Source organism: Thunnus albacares, chromosome 12 (genome assembly GCF_914725855.1).
Source record: "Thunnus albacares chromosome 12, fThuAlb1.1, whole genome shotgun sequence".
Classification (NCBI taxonomy): Eukaryota; Metazoa; Chordata; class Actinopteri; order Scombriformes; family Scombridae; genus Thunnus; species Thunnus albacares.
In genome coordinates, this window is record NC_058117.1 from 3,378,396 (window position 1) to 3,396,442 (window position 18,047).

At 39.4% G+C, this 18,047-nt stretch overlaps 1 protein-coding gene across 5 annotated transcripts in view; it reads right to left on the bottom strand.

Moving 5' to 3' along the window:
* The window catches only part of asph (aspartate beta-hydroxylase), a 31,039-nt gene extending 17,124 nt beyond the window's left edge, over positions 1-13,915 (bottom strand). The window contains exons 1-4 of one of the 5 annotated variants that reach the window (XM_044367041.1): positions 13,752-13,915; positions 4,399-4,563; positions 3,547-3,591; positions 2,247-2,315 (exon numbers count right to left, since the gene is read on the bottom strand). In XM_044367041.1, coding sequence (XP_044222976.1) covers positions 2,247-2,315; positions 3,547-3,591; positions 4,399-4,563; positions 13,752-13,794 — 322 coding nt within the window. In that variant the 5' untranslated portion in view covers positions 13,795-13,915. Of the gene's footprint in view, positions 1-2,246; positions 2,316-3,546; positions 3,592-4,398; positions 4,564-6,679; positions 6,958-13,751 lie in introns of those variants that run through there. The other 4 variants (XM_044367040.1, XM_044367039.1, XM_044367042.1 and 1 more) reach the window with 4 other exon arrangements.
* Positions 13,916-18,047: the final 4,132 nt, after the last annotated feature.

Consider the following 18,047-nt stretch of genomic DNA (forward strand, 5'->3'; position numbering starts at 1 on the left):
ACTGTAGGATTATCTAAATGTGTGCATTAAAGGATTACAAAATACATTTCCTTTTGATTTTCAGACTGAAGCATGAGTGTGTGTGTGTGTGTACACAACTGAAACATTACCTTCTTTATAGAAAATGATGTGAAAAAACATGTTTTTCTGATATTCAAAAGATATTTTAAGCTTATAATGTGATAAAGTAGATACAGTGACAGTTGAAGAGATCAATGAACTGAAAGAATGACAAGAGGTAAAATGTAATAACGTATGAATTCTAATCCTTCATGCCAAGCATGCAGCTAGAGATGGGACAAAATCCTATCTGACTACATACAGTGCATCTCTGTTTACCAAGACAAATGTTATATAATTTTAGTTATTATTAACATCATAATTATTACATAATGAACATGGGAGGGTGTCCTTCCTAAGTCATTTGGACTGTGGGCGGACACAGCCACATGCTGGGAAACACACATTCAGAGACAGAAAGACAGCACATACTTCAAAATGGTGTTGATGGTGAACTATTAGGAGTGTGTTGGAAATGTTTCAGTAAAATTTAAGTTAAAATTTTAAACCATTTATGTGCATTTTAATACTGATGGGAGATGTATATCTTACATGTCTTGCTGAGCATCTATAGTTCTATATAAAGCCATTAAAGCTATTGGTCTAAGAGAGACAGACTCAAACACGTACAATAAGAAGAGGGGAAAAGAAGAGGACAGAGAGGGAGGTGCAAAATAGGATCACAGTAAAGAGCATGGCAGCATGCAGTGTAACGCCAGGGTTCTACTAATAGTTTGTTACTAGATGTCATTTGAGTAAATGAATGGGTTGGTTACTGAGACATGACAGATAAAAAGGCTGAAGGTGAAGAGTGATGAACTCTTCATCATAATAACTGATGGTACTGAACAGAAAACTGCCATGTAAGTACTTCAGAGCAGGAAAATATGAGCCAAGATCACTGAGTGTAATGACACTTCTCATTGAATGCTTCTGCTAAGAGCAAATCTGAGTATTTTGTACACTGGAAAGAAAGAAAAAAAAAAAAAAAGCATGGAGATTTTCCTGTTGATTCACATACAGTACAAGTGTGCCATCCAAAGATTCAGACGAAAACAAACTGCTTTTGATCCTCACGGGTCTTTATGCTAGAGCCATGTGAACAAAGACAAACGTGTGATTCCACTGCCTGACAAGTTAAAGTTGCCTATTCCTGCCTCTGAAAGCAAAATAAGCTTCCTTGAGACACTACGCAGAGCACCTTGTCCAGCCAAGTTCAAAATATTGACTCTTCCCGTTGGAATTCAGCCATTTGCATCGTCTGTGGTCAAACACGTCAAAACTAGTGTTAAACTAACCGTTTGATATGTTGAGAGTGATAAAAATCATAAAAAGAAGAGAAGCTGATCCTGTATAAACCATGCAACATGCAGCAGACTTCACAGGAGGAATAAAACTAAAGACAAGTGGGACATTTCTTATTAAGCTCCTTGTTGTCCCGAACATAGAAGAGAGAGGGTCCAAAAACTACTGCTACAACATAGATACAATAATATAAAGACAGAGATGTAGAACATTTACATAGAAAATCAGTACAGTTATGTGTGTGTGTGTGTGTGTAAGAGGTCTGCTTGTAGGCAACTGAACTCCACGTTTGCTTTAATTTAGTATTATTTCAAAAGGAATATTACAACAACCCCTGATAATGGTGAACCTCATTAATTCCATCCTTTAATAACAACTTGTTTGACAAACCTCGGAGGTTTATTATAGCGCTACTACACAGCACCTACCTTCTTAGTTGGAGGCCTAAGCTTCAGGGAGCTTTAGAGATCTTAGACTAATTAAAACTCTTAATACTCTTTTAATGTGGGGACGTTCAAATAGACGCGTGTGGTTTATTTTCAGATTACAAACCAGTTAAGAAAACACACTAAAACCTCCCAGAGGGTCTTAAGTGGTGTGAGTGTTTCGCGGGGAGCTTTTCTTCTGCTCGCTGATGAAATTGTTTCTATGGTAACAGCTATATGATTGTCAGTCATGCAAAAGAAACCCAAAATGCCATTCAATGTAATCAAGAAAACACAAAAACACACATTATCAGTGGCCTGCAGAAATGGTCAAACTCTGAGTAAATGTGGTGACTGTGTTTCACTTCTTTCACACATAGATTTCCATTGTTTCCATTTCTGTAAGACACTGATAAACACTGATATTAGTCGTAAGTTGGAGATAAATCAACTTGCCTAGCAGAACTTTAGCATCCTCGACATCAAAATCACCATCGCCATCTGTATCGTATGCCACCAGTTTACCTACAGCAGTGACAAACACACATGTAGACTTACTGGTTGTTCTCACAGGAAACACATAGACATATTATTGATAACTTCTATTTGGATTTACATGCATCATTCAACACAGACAGACACTTAAAGAAATGCATCGAGCTTGTGGGAGACAACACACTCTTTGATGAGAGACGGGAGGTGAGTGGCTAAATGTTAGCTTGAGCAAAAATGACCTTCATATAAACATAAGATAATTTGTGTCTTGTGTTCTCCTTATTTAGACAGGTAGGTCGGAAAAAGTCACAATCGTCTAAACGCTTGGTGAATTCCTCTACGGGGGAATATGAGAAACAACAAGACTAGGTGGGTAAAAACAGGAAATGGCAACAGTCCGGGACTTAATAATGGAAATGTCTGTTACCAAACAAATCCCAATATGGCACTGTGGGATGCTTGGCCAAACAGTTTTTTTTTTTAGTGGCATAAGAAAACACTCGGAGAAGCTCTAACGTGTGTTCTAGGTTTAGGATGGAGGATGGTAAGTCAAGAACCCTGGATCTAAAGCAGCTGTGCAGTACGTTCTGTTTCTGAACAAGGAAGATTACTTCATTTAACAAGGATGATGTCATGACATTTTGAAATATAACATCCTAAACATCTGTCAATCACTTCATTTTCAAATTCTTGACATTTTTTTTGTCTGGAATTTTTGAAAATTAAAAGACAAAGGTGTCACATTTCTGTGATTTTTTGTATAATTTTCTCCTCAATTTTGTGATACAGTGACAAACACTTTCATTAGTAGAACCAGTGAATCTAAGCCTAAGCACATGCACCTGATTTTGTTGTTTTTTTTAAAAAATACTTTAACATGTTGTGAATATTTCAGCTGAAATCTCTAATAACTGTTTGTCATTACATGTAGGTTAGATTTTTGTTCAGAAGTCTGTGTTTGGCAGTAGCTAAAATGTTTTCTCTTCAACTTTTACAACAATTAGTCCATATTGTGCATGATGTCCAATTTGTCCAATTGCATGGTGACTTTTCAACTGCACAACTAAAGGAGCAGGTACAGCTGTAGACACAGTATGTGTAGTGTGGTGCGAGTATGACACTGCTGGAGAACTCTTTTAGATCCAGGGCTCTGAGAAGAGTGTAAGGGATTGAGGGAAACATTACAGGAGAATTAGAAGACAAAAACTATAAATGTTATATTGGGTGTAAAGACATACTGTATATGCCTTAAAATCTTTACCTTGCAAGGCCTCAGACAGGTTAATTTGTAAGCCCTTAGCTTTGTCTGCATGCAAAACACAAAACATAAATATTGAATTTATAGCACCATTAAGAAAAAAACAGAACATATTCATACATTAATAGAAGAATACTATGCAGACAGGAATGCTGAACATGAACCATTAGGGATGCAGATTAGTGACAGATAGTATAATGTGATCAGAGATTACAGACATGTAAAGCAGATATATAGATCAGGCTTTAGCTTAGTTGCAGTGTGAATTATGGTCCACATGCTACAGACCAAGAGACATAACTTTAGAATCAAAGCTGACAAAAGTGATTGATATGCAAGCTATGATGTTAGGATACTCAAGTTCATCAAAAGCCTGTTTAGCCAGGCCCTTTATCGTGTACATTAGCTCTTATTCCTCTCATGTTTTTGCACTCACTTTATTTGACTACCTCTCAGCTGCAAGCTTTTTTTAGTGCCTGGTTTGCATTGAATTTTCCAAAGTATGCGGTTTAAAGAAAGTGGGGGACACAGAATGGATTAAGCAAACAAGGACTGAGGAGTGAAGCATAAACTCATGTCAGGTAGGTGCTGATGTGACAGTAGTGTTCTGTCAATGGTCAATATCATGGTTAGACTGGTTCTTCATCAGGGTTGAAGTTCACTTCAGGGACAGATGGCAGGTGGATGTGTTTTAGTACAGATGGTATATAAGCACGATGAAGGGAAAAAAAGCCATAACAGTTGCCGCCACACCTTTCTGGCAAGGTGCATGCAGGGGAAAGGCTATAGACAGAATAACACATTAAGCTCCTCTTTAAGTCAAATGGATGTGTGTGTGTTGGATCGTGTACTCACCGAGGACTCCCTGATAGTCGACCAGGTCGAAGTAGACCACGGCTACGGACGTCCAGACACCCAGCAGGGCCAGGACGATGAACCAGGTGAAGAAGCTGCCGCTGCCGCTGGACCCAGAGTCTGACTTCTTCCCATTCTTACTGGCTGCTTGGGTTTTAGTACCGTCTGCAACACAAAGTGTGACAGGACTGTCATTTCATCATCTGAGGACCTGACATGTTTCTTACTTTAAAGGCATTCCTTCAAAAATCAGGCCATGCTGTACGTTTAGGAAGAATCAGTCTCAGCAGCTGCATCGACACTGGTACTCATACTTTATACTGTGTTCACATGGATTCAGTCAGACGGCAGACTGACACTTTCTTCGTCACAGGAAACAGTCCGACGGAATGGCTGGAGGGAGCTATGTAATATCTGGTTGTAAATTCCATCACGGAGGACAGCAAAAATCTAAATATTTTAACAACTCCATCTACTGTTACTGTCGCTGGTATTCTGTACCGGCCTAATTTTACCATCCTGCTCTCATCTACCGTCTGCCAGAATCCATGTGAACACAGCATCACACATTGTGAACCATCGTATGCCACAGAACCAGATCTACTGAGTAAGTGGTTACATTTTGAGGAAGCTGGCAGATTTGATCCCAGTTGAAGTATTATTCATGCGTCTGCTATTCAGAGCTGGACAGGAGGCCGATGTAACAGTTTCATCAACAAGCTCTGTGAGGCACCAACCAACCAATCCAAACACATTTTAAACCCAACAGGTCTCTCCAGCTGTAGGATCTTACAAATACCTTTTGACAAAAATGAATAAACTTCTGTGAATGGACTTGTCACTACGAGGTCTACCTGGAAACCTTGGCAGTGGGGCAGTTGTTAGCCAAACCATGCTAGTCAGGTTAGCCCACAGAGACACACACACACAAATCAAACATGCTGAATTATTAGCAATGGTATCACCCAAATCTATCCAGACGTTTTCCTTTTGCCGAGCTGTCACTAAACATTTTTCATCTCAGTTTTACACACTCACACACACTGTGGTCACTCCAACAACAGGAAAAAACTCAGTGCCAGGTGGACAGACTTGATATAAACTTAAGAGGAATATTAAGATACTTGACATTTAAATTTCACAACAGATTCTGTAAAAAAAAAATAAAAACCAGTAAGAGTCACGTGTCATCTACTGCAAATACACTAATCCTTCCAGAAGTGGCTGTGGGAGAGGAGCGGAGGCGATGGAAACAGAAAAAGTAAACCACATTCACAAGAGCAATGTGTGAGATGCTATTCCGGGGGTGCCGATGACATCCCACAATGCACGATGGGAGAAAATAGTGGCAGAGAAAATGAACAGGTGTTGGAAGTCCGCTACATGGAGCTAGGTCAAACTCTGACACCCACATTTAAAGAGCATAGTTCAAAGTACTCAAATAAACTGTAGATTTGTTCCTTGCAAACACTCAATCTGAACAGACATACCAATACAGCTAAGAACACTACAATAACAAAGATATTCATACCCAACGTTTCAGTAACAGTCATGAGCTCAAAATCTGGTTGAATTCAAATTATTTACTAATTGAAAATCCTTCTGAACCTACTAACAAGCAGAATGTGACTTCCAGTGAGCTGCTCCTGCTTAGTAGTTAAAACCTTCTGCTGAATTAAGCCTCTTCAAGTCTCCGACACTTTGAGGGATTCTTTTGTTTGTCATCTTACCTATAGCCCAGCTGACAACATCAGTATCACTGGTCAGACTGGAAGCAGGAGGAATATGGCAGGTTGCATTAAGCCTTGTTTGGATTCATATAAAAGTAGACATGAATGTGGGTCAAGGATACTCTGAACAGCCGGAGGCACAAGTAATCTACAACTGGTACTATTCCAAGTTGAACTACTTGAATAACCTGGCTCACCTAAATGTTATCAAACTAAAGAAACTCTTTCCATATTGTGGTCCGATATCGTAATAATCGATTCCAATATTGTATAGTGATAATTCAGGATTCATATATACACTACTGACACAACAATCACTGAGATAACAAGTCTGAGAAAACTTAATACACTAACAGCAAGTGGATATCTTGGCTCTAGGACCAGAAAACTGAAGGAAGCTACCTGCTGCCAGTCCTGCTAAAAAGTGAAGTTTTTGCTGAACTCAACTATTAATCTTGCAGCTACAGGCCCACACAATGACCTCCACACACACTGCCTTGTCCTTCTCAGCTCTCTAGACAGCTTTCCTTGAAAACAGACGCTTTCCTCACCCTGCATTTCCCCGGCTATCACCGTGGGGACGGCCGTGACGACAGAAGGGGTGGCGGACTCGACAAGAGTTGCTGGATCACCCATCCCTGCCAAATGGCGGCCCCGGCTTGCCGACTAACCGAATGACGGGTTGACTGCCCACGAAGACACCATGCAGTCCCAGTAAAAAAAAAAAAAGCAGCTTTGCCTGTCTGCCCCTCTTTCTGTCCCTCCCTCTTCCCTCTACTGATTGTCTGCCTCTCTCTTGCTCATCTGTCAGTCATCCTTGCTCTCCGTCCCTTTTTTTTTTTTTTTTTCTCTCTGAGCTTGATATGGCACTGGAGGTCAAATGAGAGTTATTTATAGTGCTGTTAGACCAGCTGGCCCTGACACACAGAGAGAGAAGAACACAGCCATCAACGTCAGTGCCAGGCTGACTGCGAGCTTTAAAGCACTACCACCCCCCCATTCCTCTGTCTCATCTGAAAGATTTGTAAGTTCACAAGAGTTGAAAATTCACATATTTGATGTCCATTTTGCAACTGCTAACTGAGGTTAAAAAACAAAAGGTTTAATCTCCAGTCTGGATTTGCTGTTGTGAACACCTGGGTTGAATTCTGTTGTCATTTTCAGGGGGTTACACTGGGTCACAGAAATGTTGAGGGAGGATGGTGGAGGGTGAGGCTATATTAATATAAATCTGATTCAATAAAAAATGAAAACAAATACACACTGCAAAGGGATCTTAGTGATGAAGGGGATTCCTTCAGATGTGAAATGATGACAGATAAAATAAACATTGTAAAGAGATTTAGCCCTTTAGTCCCAGGAAGTATATAGTGTATCTAGTTTTTTAACTGAACAAAAGAGTAAGAGTGAGCCAAAAACTGATATCACTTGAAAATGCTTCTAGTAAATACTCTCATACCAAAAAAAGTTTCTTTCTGTTGTCACAGATAAGATGTTATCAAGGGCAGTATGGTGATCATAGTTAAGTTACTATGATTCCTACCCTTGCATGATTGTGTGGTTAGCATCCACAGCCAACCATGGCTTAATAGTGCTGAAACAATTAGTTTATTAATCAATTAGTCCATCGGTAGAAAATTAATGGCAACAGTTTTGAAAATTGACCATTTATCCAAAAACCATCACAGCATTTTCTGTTTCCAGCTCCTTTTTCAACTATATATCATTGTAAATTTTTTCTTTATGGTGTCAGCAGTAAAAACAACTCAAATGCTTTCCAATCATGTTCCCTTCATTAACATAATTACTGATGTTGCTGATCAGTAATATGGGTTATGTATTGATGTAGATATGGGTTTTGATGAACAGTTCAGTATTGAGAAAACTCATCCACATTGATGGTTGCATAAAAACTGGGCCTTTAAAAACAACACCCACCTTTTAAACTGCCTCACAGCTCGTCTATGCCAGCAATTTATATGATCGTTTCTGTGGCCTGAGGCTCTCTCCACCCTGCAAAGCTTCACTCATTAACATAGCAGAGGAGGGGCTGCGGGGGTTGGGGTTGTTTTTGGGCTCTACAGCAGATACTCACACAGACACACGACAAAAAAAAAAAAAAAAAAAAAGTCACACAGGCGTCAACCCGTAAAAAAGTAAAATCGCACCAATACAGCCACCAAAAGACAGTTTTTTTTCTACATCCATGCTGAGTCAGCTGTTCTTAAACCTAAATTTAGAGAAAAATCGATTGTAAAATTAAAACTAATACCTGAGAATCCCCTGAGATTGATTTTAAGAAGAGTATACAGCTTTTAACAGAACAGAATTACAGATATAATAAAAACTCTGATGCCATTGTCTCATTTCAGTTTGATACACAAGATAGAAAAGATACAGATAAGCAAATACAACCGTCAGGCCAAACTGTACAGCACTGCAATCATTCTGTTATGATCTGACTCCCGTGTCTCTATGTTATAACAGTGTTATTCTGGCTACAAAGTAAACCAAAGGGCTGATATTGCTGCTTAAAGACAATACGTTACATGTCTGACAGCCAGAAATTCAGGTTCACACATTCAGATCATTGTTAGAATAATTAGCAACACTGAAAAGAAAGGAGCCGAGTCAGATTCTTGTTCTTTCTTCTCCTGCACTGAAGTCAAGTAAACAGCAAAGACCACATAAACAAAATAAAACTAGAGAAAGTGAATTTTTGTGACAGCTTGTTTTCAAAAAGGACCCAGTAACAAGCTACTGCCATGAAGACCAATTACATCACTGATACAAAACTACCACTTTACTGCTCAGTATACACCCACAAACCTTATATTTGCACAGACTAATATGAGCGTCTCAAGCTAACACAAAGAAATTACCATCAAACACCTCCACAATCATGCACACACAGCGAAAGTGTTGTTGCAGAAACATAAAAACCATGCAATAACATACCGCTTGGTTCTTCTGCACGCTCCATGCTCATATGACCACAGCAGCTAATTCACACACACACGCACACACACACACACACACACGCAGTCTTCTTTTCCAAACAAATGGAAAACTCTCTCTGCTCAGTCTCTTCTCTGTGACGCTCAGTACACATTGTTCATTCTGAGCAGTTCCTCTTGAGTCTTATGTAAGGGGCTGCTGTGCACCGCCTTCAAACTTACCTACTTCTCCTCCCGTGGGCTTTTAACGTGCATGCAAGCTCATGCGTACACACACAGGTTTGTATACCTTTGAAGACATTCCACTCTCTAACCTTTGACACTGCTCACTAAATGCCAACCTCTGACTCTCACTCAAATTTAAAAGCAAAGAGAGGACCTGCAGGATGTCTCATTTTGGAGAACTTTCTTCAACATACACACACACACATATACATAGATAGACCTCTAAGACCATGATGATGGAATCATTGTGTACGCGTGTCTCCTGGCAGCAAGCAGGTACACCTCTAAATGTGAGAAACAGCTCAGCAAAATGTGTTATCCATACAGATGGATGGATGACAGACATCCACCCACCAGCCAACTACTTCCACTCCTTTAGTGCAGCACTTGACTGAATGTGGACCTGGCCGATTCAATGTCATGGCGCCAGTATCTGGGTATGCGCTCTGTGATCGGTGCATTCCAGTGATGGAGGCTTTGACCTAGCCACGACAAAAAAGGCAGGAAACAAATCCCATGCCTGGCTTTGTTCTGAGCAATCCCCAAAAAGTCACTAGTATTAGCTGGAGCTGTTGTTTGTTGAGCTAGTGTCGGGCTAATTACATTATATCACAGGCTGACTGCAAATAAGCTGGTTAAACAGTGCTGTAGTTTCAGCTTTTTACAAGTTGACAACTTCAAGCCTATTTCCAACAGTAGAGAAGATTCAGTTTGAGCTTTATAACAAATTTTGGCAGACTACTAGACTTCCAAATGTCATGTGCCACTTCTTATATTTAAATATACTAGAACATGGCAACAGAAAATAAGGATGCACCGATCTTATACTGATATTGGTCTGATACTGACTCAAATAGCTCAATCGGGTATTGGTGAAAAAGGGCTAAATCTCAGCCAATCTATTATCTAGAAGGGAAGACACACCCACTGTTGTTTCAGCACTGCAAAGCACAAGGCTTAGACAGTACAATGTGTACACTATATAATTTTAAACAAATAAATAAATATACAGATATTATCTATGTATTTATTTGTTACATTTTGTTTTACAAAGTCATGAAAGCAATGTTTAAAGGGCCACTGTGTAAGATTTATTGGCATCTAGCAGTGGGGCTGCAGACTGCAACTAAATGAATACTCCATCTTTCTAATTATTATGATACATAACTTTGCATTATCATAATAATCCCAGGAAGAAAAAAAAAACACCAGTGCCATATATGTGTTACTTTTATTTATTTCAGTGTCCCCAGGTTGACTCTGCATGTGAAATGGATCAGGAGAAAACTACATATTCTGCTGCATCACAAAGTGACACACTAAAAAAAAAAAAAACTTAACATCCTTAGGATGCTTCAGAAATGGTCTGGTCTGTAAAATGTGTATGACTCTGTATGGTGCAGTGAATGATGGAAGGCAACAGAGAACTAACTACACATGTCTTTACTGTAAAGCAATCATATAAACAAACAATACTGACACCAAAAATTATACAAATGTATCTGATCTCCAGGGTGAGTGTTTAAGAGGGGTGATGCATGTGCATGAGGGTCCCCAATATCCTGTCAGGAGTTATAGAAAGTAACCCCATCCAGGATGAGTCCTTCATAACAGTGGAGACGTGCAATACTTACTCATTTAATATATGAAGCTATTTATATATGAACTGCACTGTAAGGTGTGATTTAACAACAGAGTATGATGCAGCACCAAACCAAAACTCAGTCCCTGACACAAACACACACCATCATGCAAGGTTACATGGTGATGTTTCCATCTACAGGGTTTAGTTTGCAAAAAGGAACACATTCTGCAAATGCAAAGCACACTACACAGCATCACACATTAGTCCCAGAGGAACAGACAAGGCTGTTACCCTTTCAGCTCTGCATACTTCAGCAACTCTCAACTGTTCAACCGGAGAGAGGAGGATGAGGAGGCCTGAGGGATTTAAATGATACATAATGTAGAAAAATAAACACCACATGACAGACTGGAAAAAGGAAAAAAACAAAAAACTAAAATAAGATTTTAGTTAAGCACAAATACATCAACAGAAAAAGGTAAACCCTTATCATGTCTTCTCAAAGACCTGATCCAATCAACCATATGATCAGCACATCTTGCAATAATAAGTTTCACACTGAATGCCTCAAAACATACAATTTACTGTTTACACTCTCCTTTCAAGCTTGACTGTTAGAGCCAAAATCAATATTTGATAAACCACTAGCAGTGTTTAATCATGTGATGTAACTCAAATAAATACAGACAAAGTGCACAAGCCTCTCTCTTCCCATTAAGTATACCAGTTAACCCATTACTGTTTGAGAAAACCCCACTTTCACGTGCAAGTTTTCTTTGATCAAGACGTCATGAGCTCCTGCAGTTAAAAGGACACGTTTGCCTGTAGGTGTAAGAGCATTGAGATAAGGGTCCAGCTTTGGCAGGATTCCCATTCATTAGTCATTCTAGTGTCACACAATCTTCTCTGCAACCTTCAAAGTTGCACTGCTATCTGCTTTGAGTTACTGTACTTATGACCTACCTGGCTGCACTTCAGCTCTCATGCATAGTGTGCAATTAACTATCATAAAATACTATACCTGGAAAACACTACAATAGAATTCTAGTCTTTGAAAGAGTACAACAGTAGGCCATCAAAGCCATTTACCAATTAGATAAATGACTGCTTTATTATATTATATTATATACTCAATAAATTTAGATTAATAAATCCCATCATGTGCTGGAAAAAATGAGAATTTGTCCATTCTTAGACCTTGTCTTCTGTCATATCTGATCCATTGTATTTGCTGATTTGTTTCATAGTGATCACCAGCACAGACTCTGACAACTGTTGAACATACGTTCATGCATAGGCACAGTGGTGGGCGGACCCAAAAAAAAACTGAACATTTTGTTCTCAGAACTTTTCTAACAGTCACACCAGCCTTTGAACTGCTACAACACAGGACGTTATGAACACCCTGCAGATCAAGCTTTGATAACTACCATGAAAGAAAAACTTGTTTTAAAGCTGCATTATATATTGTGCTGTTTGCCTTCAGCTCCCCATTCATTCATTCATCTGGAAATTGTTGTGTAACCTGCTGCGTTTCAAAATCAACAAAAGCATCGAAATACCACATACAAATCCATTTATAAGGGTGTTCAATGGTTTCATTTAGTAACTCTGGATTCCTTTACTTTGTTGTGGTATTCGGATAGCATCATTCTCTAGTACTATAAGGGGGAGTGCTGTGCAGTCAGTAAAGGACAGAGTGTACTCACAAGTGTAGACTACCACACTTGCCTCTTACAGTTTGTATCAACATACACAACACGAGCTCCCACTCATCTACCCACAGCCACGTGTCAGCATGGGGGTGAAAGTTATCACTGACCAGTCCACGGTACGGTACAGCACAGGTAGACATAATACGTAAAGTCGACGTACACTTAATCTAACCAGTACTTTTTTCCCAGTTAACCTCGCCGGGAGTTTTCGGAACTTAATTCATTTTTACACGCAAAGTTTGTTTCATTGATTTTATAGTCACTTCGCACATTGGGCGCGTGCCATGTAAGTTAGTCAGACATTTAAATAACGCGCGACGCTTTCTCTGCAACAAAGCTCACGCAGCAGACATAAGGATATAATATCTGTTGTGCGGGGTCGGGTACCCGTGGGGACCCCCGGGAGCCACGTACAACCCCACCCCCGGCTCCTCATATTGACACGTGAGCATTTCCATAAGTGACTGGATGGAATGGGGGCGGGGTGCCCTGCGCCCTGCCTGCGCCCCGGGGTACACCGCACACAAACTAGCAATGCTGGTACAACTAGGCGACTCAAACCCAAACGCTGACGATGACTAGGCCTACATTAAGCCACACAGAGAGTACAGACTGTGCAGAAGCTATAAACACACACGAGCCAGTGCCCCGCTATAATCCCGGGAGCTGGAGTAGCCTCGGCTCAACCAGCCGGGACACCAGAGAAACCGCTGCTGTGTTCCTAAACAGCAATAATGAGTTTACAGTAGTCTTTTAAATCATTAACTGTCATGTGTTACACACAATGAGGCATATGAGCTTTACTGTCCATACATTAGATAACGTCGGATTATATCGTTGTGGCGACGCTGGAATTACTGTGCGTAAAAGGACAACAGTGTCGACGTGTTAAAGCAGTAATAGAAGCAGGGCCGTGCTTAAATTTCAAGTGTTTACATGGTCAATAACCCTAGTTTAAGCACGGCTAACGTTAAACAAACACGTCGACACCATTTTAGCCAGCTAGCTAGGGACCATGGCCCTGAATGAAACAACAGCCTGACAGCAGATTAGCTGGCTGACGGTGAAAGCTGAAGGCTCACACGCATCATCCCCGCCACTGCAGTCCGTGATAGAAAATAAAAGAGAAGCAGCAACCCACCTTTGGATTTTACGTGCACTTTGGCGTTTTTCTTTGAAGCCATGGCGACTCTCTGGCAGCTGTGCGAGGTGAGCTTGGACTGGAGAAGAGCGGTGCAGCCGGAGGCTGAATTTCTAGCAGCAAAAAGAAATCAAAATCTGTCCTGCTGCCTCATAAAACTCAGCACCATAGAAACCCCGTCCCTAGTCGAACTGACAGCTATCTCAACCAATGACAGACTTGCTTTAGGATAAAAAGGCGGGACTCTGTAATTTTTTGGCCAATAGAATTTGAGAGGCGTTGAGCTTATTCAACCGTGTGGATAGTCTTATCTTCGCCCCGCCCCCTCCGGTCCTCTTGAACGTGGCAAGATGGAAGATCTTTCTCCCCTCCACACATTTAACATTTAAATATCAAACATATCAACACAGAAAGATGCTACAAAAACAGTATACGGATTTATGGCTGACAGTACAGTTAAATTATTAATAATAAAATCGCAATGTGGATAGGGTTTTAAGTCCACTTCATTTGTGGTTTCAATTAGGCTATAGGACATTTTAATGAGAATTATAATACATTACTAATAACTTTGCATATGCTTTATATTCACAAACTTCTGATGCAGAAGGAGAAATGAAAGTTTGTGGAAGCTTACAGCTACATATGGCCAGTCAGAATTGCCTTAGAATATATGATTTATTTTTGATCATATGTCATTATATACTATGTATATAATCATTGCACAATGGATAATAACCATTTTTTATCTACTTCACTACTCTCATTTTATTAGATACTACTTATATAATTACTACAGAATGTATAATAATAACCATTTCAATTTTACTATTTAACTATTTTATTTTATTTTGTTCTATTGTTGTGTGTGATGTGTGCTGGACGGTGCTGTTGTAACACTGACATTCCCCTCAGGATTAATAAAGTATGTCCTATTCTTCTTCTTATGTACAGTATTTTGTGGTGTCCATGTTATTTCTGACTGTATTGCTGAAAGTCAGGGACTTTGAATATACATGGGGTTACCATCAGTCAGTTTTAATAAGATAAAATAGAGGTCTGCAGCTTTGCACCAGACAAACTTAAAAATGTATCCAGCAGTAACAGCAAAAGTTTTGACCTGTCATAGTAGGGTTCACATGTGTTACTAATGTCATTAAAAATGGCTGTGTTATATTTGAGCATCCATGCACATTACCAGGACCCTGAAACCGAAGCAGGTCAATGGAACTGTGCTCATTGATTTTATTATGTTATGGTTATAGGTCTTCCTAATGAACTAAAGAGCTAAAAAGACAAAGCAAGTTTGATGCTGGAGGATTTTCCACAACCTGGCAACCCAAACGTTATTCTTATTAATGCCTCATAAATGATCTATAAAACATATTATTTATTACCATTAATAAAGCTGTTGATTAATGCTTATAAATCCCTTATAACAGGTAGCTTATCAGAAAGTAGTAGCTGCCATTATGGTAAACATCTTGTTTGTCTTACTGTCATAATGAGACAACTGTTGTTGATCATTTGCTAATCCATCCAATCACCTGTCTCTCTCTATTTCTATTTCACTCATTCTTTTAACAAGTAAAAAGAAACATCTTTATTGACATTTTGTCAGCTTCTCTGGGTAAAACAAAGTAAACGTTTGCTAATGCTAGCAGGCAATTAAGTGAGCAGCTTCTGTTAATGTTAGAGTGGGCTCCCTGGAACTTTAGCATTGCTAACTGGCTTCTGAAATGCTTCCCTTGACCATAACCACATAAAATGTTTGCCTTAACTTAACCACCCAAGGCTAATAAACAAACCTAATCATTTCTAATATTGTTCATTTCTCCAAATATTTTCTGTAATGAGGATATATCTCTGACATCCTGGTCCATTATTTCTGATAAGTTAACACCAAGCTATCCGCTAGACAGTGGGTGAATATATTTGAGGTAACTTACAGAACATTTAAGCATCTTTCACTAAAACAGAAAATATGCACAACTTGCAGATGACTCTCCACCATCAATATTTGTCATCATTCAGACCTCGAAGAACACCACATTAGATATATATGTGATATATATGTGTTTCATAAACATCTATAAATGGGTTTGCACTTTTACAGCACTCAGTGACTAAGCAGTTGCTTTAAATTGTATTGAACTTGTTCAGGTTTTAAGTCTCTTCAAATCTCTGCCTACATCCACCCTTTCACAGCTCTCACCGCTGCCCTGCTATCCACACACACACACCCAACACCTCCTGCAGAGCACTGACCATTTGGTTATCTCACAAGCATATCTCACATTTGGTCAGCTCACAGACATCACAGCCCCCGGGTGTGTGCATGTGTGAATGTGTGTGGGTGGGTGTGTGCTGTGAGAAGGACAGTTGTTCTCACATACTGTATGTATGGTTGAGTGATTGAGGAGACATTCAAAGAGCTTTCAACTGACCTAATCACTGTGTGGAGTAGTGATTCTGGAGTGATCTAATCACCTGAATGGAATGTCATTTGCATGATGGGTGTGTGTTTGTGGGAGGAGGGCAGGAGTTTATTTGGTTTCATATGTGCTTGAAAAACTAGTATCACCCGCTGGAAAACTGTAAAAAGTACTGCTGGTTCTCCCGAGTTTGATTTGGAGGACTTACAAATGCCATGATTATAGCAATGCTGCTTCTTATTAATTCTCTTCAAATACAACTGCATACACATTGCTAAAAGACCACTTCTGAATGTGGTCTGAGCATTCAGGTCTCAATGTGTCCTCAATGTGTCTTGAGTGCTGATCGGATCACCCGAGACACATTTTAATGTGACCAGGGCCTAATTTGCATTGGCCAATATGTTTTAGAGTGAATTTAATGCCACCATGGGAAACATTCTATTCCAATTCATTATGTTCTTCTACCACAGTGAACAGCTGTTGGAAAGGAGACGTTGTGGATGCCCAGGAAAACAAAAACAACAAGCTCTTGACTTGAACAGCAAAAACCAGAGTTTCACACTTAAATTCAGAGCTGATTTTTACATTATTTTAGGGCTGCTGATTATTTTCATTATTATTTCATTATTCATTTTTCATTAAACAAATAATTGATTGGTATATAAAATGTCAAAAATGCTGAAATATGCTCATCATGATTTCCCAAAGCCCAAGGTAATGTATCCAAACTTGTTATATCTGACAAACAATCTTGAGAGTGAGAAAAGCAGCAAATCCTCACATCAGAGATGCTTTTAACCAATTTAGTTGCCTAACCTTAATATGAGTGGATTACCAGCCTGGTAAAAATGTCAACCGAAAATGCCATTTCAGGGAACCGACAGTGTTTAAATTCACAACTGTAACTGCCTTTAAGTCTCTGGTCCATATTTATCACTCATCATTTTCGTACATCCTGAGAATTTAGGAACTTCTTTACTTTGACCTTTACCCATTTTATTGTGCACTACCCAAATGATTATTTGGGTAGTGCACAATAAAATGGTAGTGCAGTTTGGGTTCTTAATCACTCAATCAGACAATCAATTGATATTATTCATTTATTCCTTTTTCAACGGGTTTTGACCCCTGATGGAATGTCTTTACTTTTCAAATGTCTTTCGTGGTCTCCAATGCTGTATTCTCATTTAATTTCAGATGCCATGTCATTCAAACCATTGTCTATAATCATCACAGACAGTGTCTTCTCACCCTGGGAGTCGTTTACAAGCCCTCCTCAGGAGAGCTTGACTTCCTGGGTCTTAAGTGACCTTTTTGTTTCCTTCACAAGCTGCAAAGATTTGACCTGTTTGGAGAATAGTCAAAGGAGTGATGAGATTGGCATCCCAGATGAGCCCCAAAATTATTGTGGCATTTTACCTTTTGCACTTGATTTCAATGAAGAAAGAGACAACTCTCAATGATTATTATATTATTGTCACACTTACTTTAATGTTCAGTGCATGATACACTCATATTCGATACAGACATACAAGCTGCTATAGAGGAGTGATCCCCAAAGAGTGAGGTGAATATTTTTAATCTGTTTCAGACCAACTTCTAGAGGTTGTTGTGACTACTCTATGCATGATTATAGCCAAACAGACATGTCAAGATCTGTTTCAGAATAAACACATGTTCTTTGTTTCTCTTTCACACAGGAACATATTGTTCAGACACACAAACATGATTTCTATGATTATCACTAAGCATTTTAACCTTTCACAAGTTCAAACAAGAATTTATACAATGATTTCCCTCACAGGGAAGGAGCCCACAACATATTTTTGCCCCTTGGCCACCCAGTGGGTTAATGTAA